The sequence below is a fragment of the Schistocerca piceifrons genome, chromosome 3 (genome assembly GCF_021461385.2).
Source record: "Schistocerca piceifrons isolate TAMUIC-IGC-003096 chromosome 3, iqSchPice1.1, whole genome shotgun sequence".
Lineage (NCBI taxonomy): Eukaryota > Metazoa > Arthropoda > Insecta > Orthoptera > Acrididae > Schistocerca > Schistocerca piceifrons.
In genome coordinates, this window is record NC_060140.1 from 703,028,362 (window position 1) to 703,042,722 (window position 14,361).

General features: G+C 39.2%; 1 protein-coding gene across 1 annotated transcript in view; it reads left to right on the forward strand.

The window, feature by feature from the left end:
- LOC124789874 (ER degradation-enhancing alpha-mannosidase-like protein 2) overlaps nucleotides 1-14,361 on the forward strand; it is a 109,836-nt gene that overhangs the window by 69,923 nt on the left and 25,552 nt on the right. Inside the window, exons 6-7 of the mRNA XM_047257388.1 lie at nucleotides 3,877-3,968; nucleotides 10,168-10,332. Of these exons, the coding sequence (XP_047113344.1) occupies nucleotides 3,877-3,968; nucleotides 10,168-10,332 (257 nt within the window). The remainder of the gene's footprint in view (nucleotides 1-3,876; nucleotides 3,969-10,167; nucleotides 10,333-14,361) is intronic.

Sequence of the window (14,361 nt, forward strand, 5' to 3'; positions counted from 1 at the left end):
GAAATTTAGTCTCTAAATTCATGTTTCGCATCTGTAATTCCCCTTTCTATTCAGCACATAACTTTACAATTGCTCCCTTGACTCTGCATTTAGCACAGTTAGTTAGCTTCTAGATTCATACTTTGTGTCAGTACTCATCATCTGCTAACCTGATATAGCATGTATATTGCCCCTGGCAACAGCTGCTTACAGAATGGTACTATTCTTGTTGTTGATTACATCTGCATTTGGCCGAGTAAAGGGTCTTGCGCCACATTCGCCATTGATAACATGCAGTGATCCATAGCCTGTGATGTCAGAGGTGGCAGCATCATGGGTGGTGGCACAAAGTTGGTGGCATCATGGGCCAGCACATTGTTGTCGTTCAGTTTGCTGGTCACAGCCATGTGGTCAGCCCTGGATGCACCCATGGCTGTTGAGAGTCAGGGAAGGCAGGCGCTGTACCTCTTCCATGCAGGTAATAGAACCAGTCATGACACAGGAGTTGCTTCCTCGAAAACAGTGGGAGGCGAAGGTTTGTTGGCCCAGCTGAGTGCTCATTCTCCCTCTCTGTCAGGTGGCTGCCTGCCTGGCTTCTCAGTTGCTTTTCATGACTGTCTTTTGGTTGCTAGTAGCAATAGCTAAAAATCTCTATCTCATTAAACTAGGTTATTAAATCACAGTAACAGTGTACAGTACTGTGTGAAGGGAGAATGGAATGATCCTAGTCACTACTAATGTTCAGCCAGGAGTGACTAACAGAAAACCAGTGAGAACACACTTTCAAACAGAGCTGCTTTGCGAAATCTGCTATTACACAAACCTAATTATCTAATTCTGTCACGGTTGCCATGTCTGTAGGTGGTTAGGTCTGATATCCTTGCACTTCGAGGTAACTGTGGCTTGAAATTCAAAGTAATGGTTCAGAAACCTCTACAGAGTTTTCCCATCCTGGAAATTATTATTAATAATTACTCTGTGGTCTAGAAAATTACTCCACCCCCCAACAACACAGTATTTCTGTTTAGGCAAGCCCGCTGTGCTTTCTGATTGCTGAGGAAAATTGATTTTATTTTATTTATGTATCAGTTAATTTCATTGACTTTTGAATTAATAATCTTAGCAACCCATGACGTACATCATTAGATTCGTAATTTTAGGAGCAGTCTGAATCTTTGATCAGAAATGTAAATTAAGTTTTATTTAGACACACACTCTTTGTCAGCTGGCTGGACAGGGCTAAAGCCATTGCTTCTACATACCTCGTTGTAGGCTGAGAAAAGTCTCAGCTCTACAATTTGTTCCTCTGAAATGTTCCACATTATAACATGTATCATGAATCTGACACATCGAACAAGTAACTAACTAGATGATTCAGTGCCTCAAATATTCAATGAGTAGCCATATTTACTCCTTCCATTTGTTAATTGAATGAGATGTTTGGAAAAAGATGAATAGTCCCTCAATACAAACATTGGCAATGTATTTTAAATTATGTATGTTGTTTGTTCCATAGATACATAATATGCAGATCCTCATGTAAGTAAAAAATGTCAGGAAAATACAGTATACAAAACATATTTTACATAGGAATTAATATGCTTAGATTTTGTGTTTATTTAACATACAGGTATTAACATATTGATAGTGAAGTTGCTTGCAAAGATGTGGACAACACGAAGAAGAAGGGGGGAAAAAACTAGAAATTCGTTTTCAGAATAATACAATGGTGAAGTACAATATACTACTGCATATAAAGCAGTTCCCAAGCTTTTATAATCAGGCATTATCAAAGAAAACAAAATTACAAATTCAACTTGTTGCTGTTTTTGAGATGTGCAAAAACTGAATATTACATAGAATTTACATCATGTAATATTATTAAATAACTGTGGCAGATTAGAAGGAATTAGTCACCAATAAGCCCTTCAGGTTGTTCTAAAACTGTTCTTCATTATGTGACTGCATGGTGTGTGTTCTTTCAGACATGCCTGAAAGAACATACATCACCCATTCATATAATTGATTCGCCTCGATGGACAATGAATCCACCTCATTCAGTGTGGATGCACAATTACATCCGAGCTAATTAGCGAGCATGGAAGACATGGATAGTGACTGCATATAGGTGGCTCTTGGTGGGAATGTGGGTCGGCTGAGAGGCATGCTGAGATAGTCCACGCAGTTGCAGTAGACAATGTGTCCAGGTGGTGCAGTGGTTAACACAACTGCCTCGTAAGCAGGAGATCACGGATTCAAATCCTGGTCCAGCATACATTTTTGCTCATTGTTGCTGCTGCACCTGCTCAAAGTCTTGATGCAGCTGCTACAAACAGTCTGCTCCTTTCCTTTCCTTTCCTTCCCCCCCCCCCCACCCCCCCCCCCCACCCCTCCTCCTCCTCCTTCAATTTACATAATTGTTTTCCGTTAGTAACTTAAGTTTTGTTGGCTGCTGTCAATGTACTGACAACATTTGTTCATTAGTATTTGACCTTTTTTCTTTTCTTCTTTATCCAATTAAATACTTTTAAGTCTTTATACATAACTTTATTGTTTCTAGTATTGAATTTGTGAAGTAAATTGTATTTTGGAAAAAAATAATGTTATTTGCAACAAATTTTAAATGTTAAGTATTTTTTATCTAAAATCCTTTAATAGTCCAGTTCACAATATTTTAACAATCAGTGATCAGAGTTTGGCTAAGCAGTCAGCCAGCTTCAGATTTGAAATGTTTCAGAAAATTGCACGTGAAGGGGGGAAAAAAATGTAAAACTCACTGGCAAATTTAACAGGAAGTAAGTGAAGGCAAATATACAACAGTTAATGGAATGCTTACAGGGTCTCGGTACTGTCGAAATGGGTGCAGTGTCTCATTGCTGTCTTCATAAACTTACACTGGTGTAATGACACATTATGTCAAGTTTCTTAATACCTGGTTCATATAAGTATTTTTGGTATTACTTACATAATGTCTCATCAGTTGCAAAACTTTTCCTGTCCTGTGATCACTTTAGCACACAAGCAAGTGCTGTGTTGAAAATGATGTGTAAATGATGTGTTTCCCCCAATCTTGCGATCTAGAAACTGCTTTCATTATACTAACTGGGTTGTTAAATTAGCCAGTGTGCTTTACACTATTTTGCCCTTTATGACCAATTTCTGTAACATTGCTCAGCTAAAACTAGTGATTGACGATTGTTAAAATATTCTGATTTGGACTATTAAAAGTTTTTAAATGAAATATCTTTGAAGTTTAACATTTTCATTCATCACTTGTCTCCACCCTGACCATGGCAGGGAATAATACATTAAATGTCATTAAGAAACAACCATAGTAGTTAGTATACCAGTTCTTGTAACAGGTTGCTGCAGGACATTCTTGAATTCATAACATACATTTTTATATTTGAAAAACTTTAGTTTGGCATATGAAGGTCCCTCAAATGTGATATCATGTGGCTTTGTGGAATGGGAATAAGCCAGTTTGCTTTAGGTCTCCTGTGTCAAACAACATATGAATTCCAAATAATAATTTGTTTTGGAAATTCAGTAGTTTTATAATCTGCTAGTCTGCTCTTCCTAACTGAATTTGTTATGTTTGACATTGTCGGTCTCTTCTATCATCATATCCTCATTTTTTTCCATATGCTGGTAGTAACACCAGAGCCCTTTAAGGTATCACAGTGAGTTGAGTACACTTTTACTTTGTGTATAAAAAGCCTTCTCAATAACATTGAAAAATTCAGTCTATGACTTGCTTCAATTAGCATATAAGAAGATAATAAACCAGTCACTGAACCAATCTGGATAGTTGCATAAAGAAGTAAGCTGGTTCTTTCAACATTAAGATCAGTGTATGTTGTTTTTCAGGTGTTATACTATTATTGTACTTTCCAGGTGAAGTTAGTAAAGGAATGAAGTCCTTACATAATTATCACCAGGTGTGGAAGCAGTATGGATTTACACCAGAATTTTACAATATCCCCCAGGTATTTGTATAGCCTTTTTAAATTCTAATAATGTACTGGGTGTGTCCAGAAAGTAAGTTGAATGATTGTTTCCTGCCAACCCGGAAGATTACAGTGTTGTGACTGGTGGAGGCTCTTGGGAAGGCAACACTTTCCTTGCCAGGTACCTGCTGGCCATTGTCCAGTGTGGATTCCTTGTAGTGTGTACCTGTGTTCAAGTGACACATTGGGAGATCAAAATGCCACAGTTCACTGAACAGCAACATGCCATTAAATTTTGTGTTAAGTTAGGATAAACAGGCTCAAAGACCGTCACAATGCTTAAACAAGCATTTGGGGATGGTGTGATGTCCCAAAACATGACTTACTGATCGCACAAGATGTTACAGGAGGGTAGAGAGGATGCCGATGACGAACAACAGTCGGGCTCAAGCTCTCAGTGTATACACATATACAGGTCATCAAGTTAAGTGATTATCTTTTCCTCCAAATTTCATGCATGTTTCCATTTAGGACATGTAAACTCACATTTTGTAAGTGTAAATTCGAGCAGTTTGTAATACAGTTTTCATTTCTTCTAAACAGCCAGTACATAACTCATTGAGGCATCAATGTCCATTGGTGACTTACCAGGAGGGTAGCAAGTTGCATATCTAGGATTTTGTCTGCTTTTATAGTTTACATTTTCAGTTTGTCTTGTTAGGATAGGTAGGATGTGTGCATGCTGTGAGTGGACGCAGAAGGAACTGGCCACAGTTTGTGAACAGTTGAATACGCATTTGGCTAATGTCAGTCACCTTCAGGCTGCTGCCTCAGCATGTAATGGTGGGCAGAGAAACGGGCGTGTCGCATGGGACACCTCAGGTGTCACTTGTTTTGCCGCAGGCTCTGCTACTGAGGCACCTCCTAGCGTACCCAACTCGGTGGATCTGCCTTCTCAGCAGAGTGAGTGGCAGGGGATAATGCATTTACGTCTCTCAAGGCGGAGAGCCAATATGGAGTCTGTTTGTCTGGCCTCATGCGTTCATCCTATGAGTGGATAGGTGGCTAGTTGTTCATCAGGGCCTGAGCGGGCGTAAGGAGGAAGGGTTTACTAGTTATCAGGAGCTCCAATGTTAGATGTGTTGTCAAGCCCCTTAGTCAGATAGCATTCAGGGCTGGAAAGAAAGCCAATGTGCATTCACTGTGTCTGCTGGGAGGCCTCATTCGAGATGTTGAGGCAGCCTTGCCTGTGGCTCTCAAGTGCACAGGGTGCAGTTGTCTGCAACTTTTGGCTCACGCCGGCACCAACAACACCTGTGGCATTGATTCTGAGGCCATACTCAATTCATACAGGTGGAAAAGTGGTCAATGCTGCTGGCCTCATGTGGAGTGCAAAGAGAGCTCAAAATTTGCAGCATTGCTCCCAGAGTTGTTCAGGGTCCTTTTGTTTGCAGCCAAATTGGGGAGTCTCAAGCAGGAGATTTGTCGAGTCTGTGATGGACTCAGATGCAAATTTCTAGACCTGCATTATCGGTTAGGAATTTGTAGAACTCCCCTTGTTAGGGCAGGGGTGTACTACACATAGGAAGCAGCTGCTTGGGTAGCAGAGTACTTCTAAAGTGCATGTAGTGGTTTTTTTTAGGCTAGGCAGTAGTTTGAAGCACTCTGATGAAGACTCGTCAGTTGATGCACAACAAGGGAAGTCAGACCATGTTCAGGATAAAGACACATTGACTGTCAAAATTTCGTTAGTAAATTGTTGAAGTATTCGTAACGAAGTTCCTGAGTTTACTGCCCTCCAGGAAAGTTCTCACTCTCAAATTATTCTCAGTACCGAGAGGCTGAACGGAAGTGGAAAGTTCTGAGATATTTAGCAAGTTGTGGAACGTATATCGGGAAGACAGGTTAGAGGCCATATGAGGGATAATGTTCATTGCATTTGACAAAAATATTCTCTCTATTGAGATCAAAGTTGAGTGTGACAGTGAAGTTATCTGGTCACGTAAAACAGATGTAGGTGAAAACAAGTTAATTGTTGGATGTTTTTACCGGCCACCCATTTCAATTGTGACAGTTGTAGAGTAATTCAAAGAAAGTCAGTGGTCAGTAGCGCATAAATACCTGGATCATGCAATACTATTGAAGGCAACTTTAACCTACCGAGTATTGACTGGGATGTCTATGGATTCATTGCAGGGGTACAGACAGACAGTCATGCAACTTAGTTTTGAACACAGTTTTCTGAAAACTATCTTGAGCAGCTAGTTCAGCAGTCCACATGCAGTGGAAATATCGTAGACCTTGTAGCTACAAATGGGGCAGAGTGTATTGACAACATCGATATAGAAATGAGGAATAGAAATCATGATGTCGCTGTAGCAACTATGCTTGCGAAAGTTGATAAATCAATTGAGAATGCTAGGAGAATGTTTCTGCTAGAAAGAGCAGTTAAGCAGTTATTAGCATTTCACTTAGACAGACTCACCATGGTTTAATAATGAGATTTGGAAAATGCTGAGGAAGCAGAGGCTGTTTACTCTCAGCTCAAAAGAGAATGCGCAAATGATGACAAGATAAAGTTAATAGAGTTTCGTGCCTCTGTGAAAAGATCTATGCGCAAAGCATACAACTATTACCATCCATCATCCTTTAGCAAAAGACCTGGCAGGGAAACCAAGAAAATTCTGGCCCTATGTAAAATCACCAAGGGGCTCGAAGGCTTCCAACCAGTCACTTGTTGACCGGTCTGGTGTGACAGTTGAAGATACCAAAACAAAAGCTGAAGCTTTAAATTTAACATTGAAAAAATCGTTCACACAGGAGAATTGTACAAACATACCGTCATTTGACCATTGGACAGACTCCTATATGGATGACATAGTAATAAGCATTCCTGCCATACAGAAACAATGGAAAGAGTTAAAAACAAGTAGGTCACCAGATCCGGATGGAATCCCAGTTCGGTTTTTCAAAGAATACTCTGTGACATTGGCCTCTTACTTAGCTTGTAATTACCATGACTCTCTCACCCAGCTCATAGTCTGAAGCGACTGAAAAAATGTGCAGATGACTCCCGTGTGTAAGAAAGGCAAAAGAATGGACCCACAAAATTACAGACAAACATTCCTAACATTGATTTGTTGCAGAATCCGTGGTCATATTCTCAGTTCGAATATAAAAAATTTTCTTCAGGCCAAGAAGCTTATGTCCATGAAGTAGCAAGGTTTTAGAAAGCATTGCTCATGTGAAACTCAACTTGCCCTTTTCTCACATGATATACTGCAAACTATAGGTGAAGTGCAACAGGCAGATTTCATATTTCTAGACTTCAGGAAAGCATTTGACACAGTACCCCATTGCATGCTGTTAAAGGAGGTACGAGTTTATGGAAGTGGCTACAAGATTACTTGGACAAAATTTCTAGTTTGTGTGGTGAATGGCAGCTAGCTTTCAATGTAGAAAAATGTAAGTTAATGTGAATGAGTAAGAAAGACAAACCCGTAATGTTTGGATACAGCATTAGTAGTATCCTTCTTGACACAGTCATATCGATTAAATGTCTGAGCGGAATGTTGCAAAGTGCTGTGAAATGGAACAAGCATTTGATGATTGTGGTAGGAAAGGCAAATGGTCGACTTCAGTTTATTGGGAGAATTCTAGGAAAGTGTGGGTCATCTGTAAAAGAGATTGCATAGAGGATCCTAGTATGACCTGTTTTGAGTACTCAAGAACAGGGTTAAAGGAAGACATTGAAGTAATTCAGAGGTGGGCTGCTATATTTATTAATGGTAGGCTTGAACAACACACCAGTGTTACAGAGATGCTTGGGGAATTTAAATGGGAATCCCTGGAGGGAAGGCTACATTCTTTTCGAGGAACACTATTGAGAAAATTTAGAGAACCTTCATTTGACTCTAACTGTAGAACAATTTTGTTGCCTGCAAATTACCATGAGGACCATGAAAAGACCATATACAAGAAACTAGGGCTTACACAGAGGCATGTAGACCATCGTTTTTCCTTTATTCTATTTGCAAGTGGAACAGGAAAGGAGATGACTAGTAGTGGTAAAAGGTACACTCTACCAGGCGCCCATTGGATGAATTGCAGAGTATTGATTTAGATACAGATGTAGACATAGAAAAATGGTGTGGATGCCTGTCCACATCTCATGTTGACAAGAATATATGGAAAGTGAAGGAATTTTTGGACTCAACGCTGATGCTTCAGTGTGCAAATTGTAGCAAAACAGTATAACGTACTGAAAACTGTAGTTCATGAAATTCTTACTGAACAATTGGCCACGCTGAATATCTGTGTGAAGATAGTTCCAAAGGTCCTCGCAGATGAACAATAGACTGGTCGTTTAACAGATGTGTGTGATCTTTCGGAGTGTTGAGAAAGTTACCTAAATTTTTTGGATAATGCGATAACGGGGGATAAAACATGGGTTTTCGAATATGACCCAAAATCAAAAATACAGAGTGCAGAGTGGCACACAAAGGCTTTCCTGAAGCCAGAAAGGGCAAGGATGACGAAATTCCAGGTGAAGGCAATGTTCATCATTGTTTTTTGTTCCAAAGGCATTGTCCACTCAGGGTTTGTGTCACAGGGACGAACTTATCACAGCCAGTTGTACTTGAAAGTCCTTGAAAGACTCCAAAACTTGGTGCTTTACATCAGGAAGGAAATCAGTGGAAACTGGTAACTCCATCACAATGATATGCTGTCTTATACCACTTTGATTGTTACTGAGTTCCTGGCCAGGCAAGGTGTGGCAACACTGCCCCAGCCACCATACAGTCCTGATCTGGCACCAGCATACTTCTTTTTATTTCCTCAAATGAAGAGAAGCTTAAGGGGTCATCTTTTTGGGATGGTAGATGCCTTGAAAGTCACCATGATGAGCTGTCTGAAGGAGGTTCGCTCCAACATGTTCCAGGAAGCCTATCAGAACTGGCAAAATTGCCAGAAAAAGTGTATTGTCATTCCAGGGTGCTATTTTGAAGAATACTAAACATTGTACTTTTACTTTCAGTAATTATTCTTTGCTGATTATTCAACTTATTTTCCAGAAACACCCTGTATAATCCTTGTACCTGTATAATCATGTGAGTGCATAGTAATTACAATCTGAAAATGGTTATCATGATTTTTTTTAACATTTGTGTTATTTGTTGATCTGCAATTTAGAGAATGTCTGTGCCAAAATGTAATAATATTTACCATATTCTTGTTACTGTATTCTGCAAAAATCATAACCATGAAGTGAATAATTTCTACAGAATCAAATGCTCAGGAAAATCAAGTACTCAGTGTATAATGTATTATTGGTGGGTAGTCTGTGAGAATGTTCAGATGACTGACACAAATTGTAGACTTTCTTTAGCATGTTTTTCAGAGAATAATTTTGTTAAATGATGCCTTTGATCCTGTCTTTTAAGTATGTTTTTGACAATTTGCTACATGAGCAGAGTACCTGGTGATCAAAAAGTCAGTATAAGTTTGAAAGTGTTATAAACCATGGAATAATGTAGATAGAGAGGTAAAAATTGACACACATGCTTGGAATGACATGGGGTTTTATTAGAACCACCCCATATTGCTAGATGCGTGAAAGATCTCTTGCGCTCGTCATTTGGTGATGATCGTGTACTCAGCCACCACTTTCGTCACACTTGGCCTCCCAGGTCCCCAGACCTCAGTCCGTGCGATTATTGGCTTTGGGGTTACCTGACGTCGCAAGTGTATCGGGATCAACCGACATCTCTAGGGATGCTGAAAGACAACATCCGACACCATTGCCTCACCATAACTCCGGACATGCTTTACAGTGCTGTTCACAACATTATTCCTCGACTACAGCTATTGTTGAGGAATGATGGTGGACATATTGAGCACTTCCTGTAAAGAACATCATTGTCTTACTTTGTTACGCTAATTATTGCTATTCTGATCAGATGAAGTGCTATCTGTCGGAAATTTTTTGAACTTTTGTAAAATTTTTTTTTTTTTTTTTTTTTTTTGTTCTAATAAAACCCCATGTCATTCCAATCATGTGTGTCAATTTGTACCTCTCTATCTACATTATTCCATGATTTATTCAGTTTTCAAATTTATACTGACTTTTTGATCACCTGGTATGTCCAGCATTTAACAACATTTGTTAATTTTTAAAATATATAACATGCTGTAATATAGATAGTTTACTATTAAATGAATTTCACTTATGTTTCAGGGGGAGGTTGGGACAAATCGAGAAGGTTACCCTTTGCGTCCTGAACTTGTGGAATCAGTTATGTATTTGTACAGAGCTACACGTGATCCGTATTTGATAGAAGTAGGAAAAGACATCCTTCGGAGCATTCAGCACAGTGCCAGGACCCCATGTGGATATGCTACGGTACTTATGTTACTTGCAGATTTGTATTTGGTAGTGCCAGTCTCATCACAAGACATAGCTTGAACACCTTTGACACAAAATTCATTCACAGGCTCCAATACATAGTGGAACCATATGATGTGAGGTTTTGGTAGGCATTACAAGTTAGTTCTTGTTTCTAACTACAGTGGTTTCTGAGCTTTGTTTACACACAAACTCATCAATCTTTCTTCTGATTGAGGAATGCAATGACTGTGTTTCCTATCACCACCCATACACCGTAAACTTACTTTTATTTGCTTATAAAATATATTTTTGCGTGCAAAAATCGTTATGTTGAAGAGAATGCTTTTCAGGGAAAGGAAATTCTGTTCTGCTGTGTTTCCTCTGGTTGTGGTAAGTAGGTAATGTAAATAAGCATATAAAGGGAATTAGATGTTTGTGTTAACATACATAGTACTGAAGCTTAACTTCATAGAAAATGTGTACCGTATGTTTGATGAATTATGAAAGTTAAATAACATTCAGTATGTTGTATTGTATGTTCTTAATAAGAAACTGCTTAAAATATGAAGGGTACAACAGTATAAACTGAAAGAATAGATCTGTAAGTTCATTCTGTATGTTACTGTTATCTTGATTCTACTAAAAGTCTATGTTGATTAATTGTTTTGTTCCATGTTGCTGTATTACGGATATCTGTTCCACTAAGTCGCTGTTGTAGAGGTGTTCGTTCCAGATAGGTACCTATATTATTGATATTTATCTCCTAGTATACTGTGTGAGCTTACACTAAGAAAGGTGACACATGGTTAAGATATTGGATTCATATCTGTGAGGACAGCAGCTCAAATCCCCATTCAGCCATTCAGATTTAGATGTTCCATGATTCCCGAGGGCATGAAGCTTTACTGTATGGTTAAATGATGATGGCTTCCTCTTGGGTAAAATATTCCGGATGTAAAATAGTCCCCCATTCGGATCTCCGGGCGGGGACTACTCAAGAGGACGTCATTTTCAGGAGAAAAAAAACTGGCGTTCTGTGGATCGGAGCGTAGAATGTCAGATCCCTTAATCGGGCAGGTAGGTTAGAAAATTTAAAAAGGGAAATGGATAAGTTAAAGTTAGATATAGTGGGAATTAGTGAAGTTCGGTGGCAGGAGGAACAAGACATTTGATCAGGCAAATACAGGGTTATAAATACAAAATCAAATAGGGGTAATGCTGGAGTAGGTTTAATAATGAATAAAAAAGTAAGAGTGCGGGTAAGCTACTACAAACAGCATAGTGAACGCAGTATTGCGGCCAAGATTGACACGAAGCCCACGCCTACTACAGTAGTACAAGTTTATATGCCAACTAGCTCTGCAGATGACAAAGAAATTGAAGAAATGTATGATGAAATAAAAGAAATTATTCAGATAGTGAAGGGAGATGAAAATTTAATAGTCATGGGTGACTGGAATTTGGTAGTAGGAAAAGGGAGTGAAGGAAACGTAGCAGGTGAATATGGATGGGGGGTAAGAAATGAAAGAGGAAGCCTGGGTAGAATTTTGTACAGAGCACAACTTAATCATAGCTAACACTTGGTTCAAGAATCATAAAAGAAGATTGTATACATGGAAGAAGCCTGGAGATACTGACAGGTTTCAGATAGATTATGGTAAAACAGAGATTTAGGAACCAGGTTTTAAATTGTAAAACATATCCAGGGGCAGATGTGGACTCTGACCACAATCTGTTGGTTATGAACTGTAGATTAAATCTGAAGAAACTGCAAAAAGGTGGGAATTTAAGGACATGGGACCTGGATAAACTGACCAAACCAGAGGTTGTACAGAGTTTCGGGGAGAGCATAAGGGAACAATTTACAGGAATGGGGGAAAGAAATACAGTAGAAGAGGAATGGGTAGCTTTGAGGGATGAAGTAGTGAAGGCAGCAGAGGATCAAGTAGGTAAAAAGACGTGGGCTACTAGAAGTCCTTGGGTAACGGAAGAAATATTTAATTTAATTGATGAAAGGAGAAAATATAAAAATGCAGTAAATGAAGCAGGCAAAAAGAAATACAAACGTCTCAAAAATGAGATTGACAGGAAGCGCAAAATGGCTAAGCAGGTATGGCTAGACGACAAATGTAAAGGTGTAGAGGCATATCTCACTAGGGGTAAGATAGATACTGCCTACAGGAAAATTAAAGAGACATTTGGAGAAAAGAGAACCACTTGTATGAATATCGAGAGCTCAGATGGAAACCCAGTTCTAAGCAAAGAAGTGAAAGCAGAAAGGTGGAAGGAGTATATAGAGGGTCTATACAAGGGCGATGTTCTTGAGGACAATATTATGGAAATGGAAGAGGATGTAGATGAAGATGAAATGGGTGATACGATACTGTGTGAAGAGTTTGACAGAGCACTGAAAGACCTGAGTCGAAACAAGGCCCCGGGAATAGACAACATTCCATTAGAAATACTGACAGCCTTGGGAGAGCCAGTCCTGACAAAACTCTACCATCTGGTGAGCAAGATATATGAGACAGGCGAAATACCCTCAGACTTCAAGAAGAATATAGTAATTCCAATCCCAAAGAGAGCAGGTGTTGACAGATGCGAAAATTACCGAACTATCAGTTTAATAAGTCATGGCTGCAAAATACTAACGCGAATACTTTACTGACGAATGGAAAAAACTAGTAGAAGCCGACTTCGGGGAAGATCAGTTTGGATTCCATAGAAATATTGGAACACGTGAGGCGATACTGACCCTACGACTTATTTTAGAAGCTAGATTAAGAAAAGGCAAACCTACCTTTCTAGCACTTGTAGACTTAGAGAAAGCTTTCGACAATGTTGATTGGAATACTCTCTTTCAAATTCTGAAGGTGGCAGGGGTCAGATACAGGGAGCGAAAGGCTATTTACAGTTTGTACAGAAACCAGACGGCAGTTATAAGAGTTGAGAAGCAGTAGTTGGGAATGGAGTGAGACAGGGTTGTAGCCTCTCCCCGATGTTATTCAATCTATATATTGAGCAAGCAGTAAAGGAAACAAAAAAAAATTCGGAGTAGGTATTAAAATCCATGGAGAAGAAATAAAAACTTTGAGGTTTGCTGATGACATTGTAATTCTGTCAGAGACAGCAAAGGACATGGAAGAGCAGTTGAATGGAAGGACAGTGTCTTGAAAAAAGGATATAAGATGAACATCAACAAAAGCAAAACGAGGATAATGGAATGTAATTCAATTAAGTCAGGTGATGCTGAGGGAATTAGATTAGGAAATGAGACACTTAAAGTAGTAAAGGAGTTTTGCTATTTGGGGAGCAAAATAACTGATGATGGTCGAAGTAGAGAGGATATAAAATGTAGACTGGCAATGGCAAGGAAAGTGTTTCTGAAGAAGAAATATTTGTTAACATTGAGTACAGATTTAAGTGTCCGGAAGTCGTTTCTGAAAGTACTTGTATGGAGTGTAGCCATGTATGGAAGTGAAACATGGACGATAAATAGTTTGGACAAGAAGAGAATAGAAGCTTTCGAAATGTGGTGCTACAGAAGAATGCTGAAGATTAGATGGGTAGATCACATAACTAATGAGGAGGTATTGAATAAGATTGGGGAGAAGAGAAGTTTGTGGCACACCTTGACTAGAAGATGGGATCGGTTGGTAGGACATGTTCTGAGGCATCAAGGTATCACCAATTTAGCTTTGGAGGGCAGCATGGAGGGTAAAAATTGTAGAGGGAGACCAAGAGATGAATACACTAAGCAGATTCAGAAGGATGTAGGTTGCAGTAGGTACTGGGAGATGAAGAAACTTGCACAGGATAGAGTAGTATGGAGAGCTCCATCAAACAAGTCTCAGGACTGAAGACAACAACAACAACAACATGATTCCCATAAATTATGCAAGGCAAATTCCAGTCTGCTTTTTTATACAGGGAACGGGTGATTTCCTTCCGCAGCCTGGACTAGTGCTCCATCTGTAACAAACTCATTATCAACAGGCCACTAAACCCTAATCTTCCTTTCTTCTATTTGTGAATTGATATATG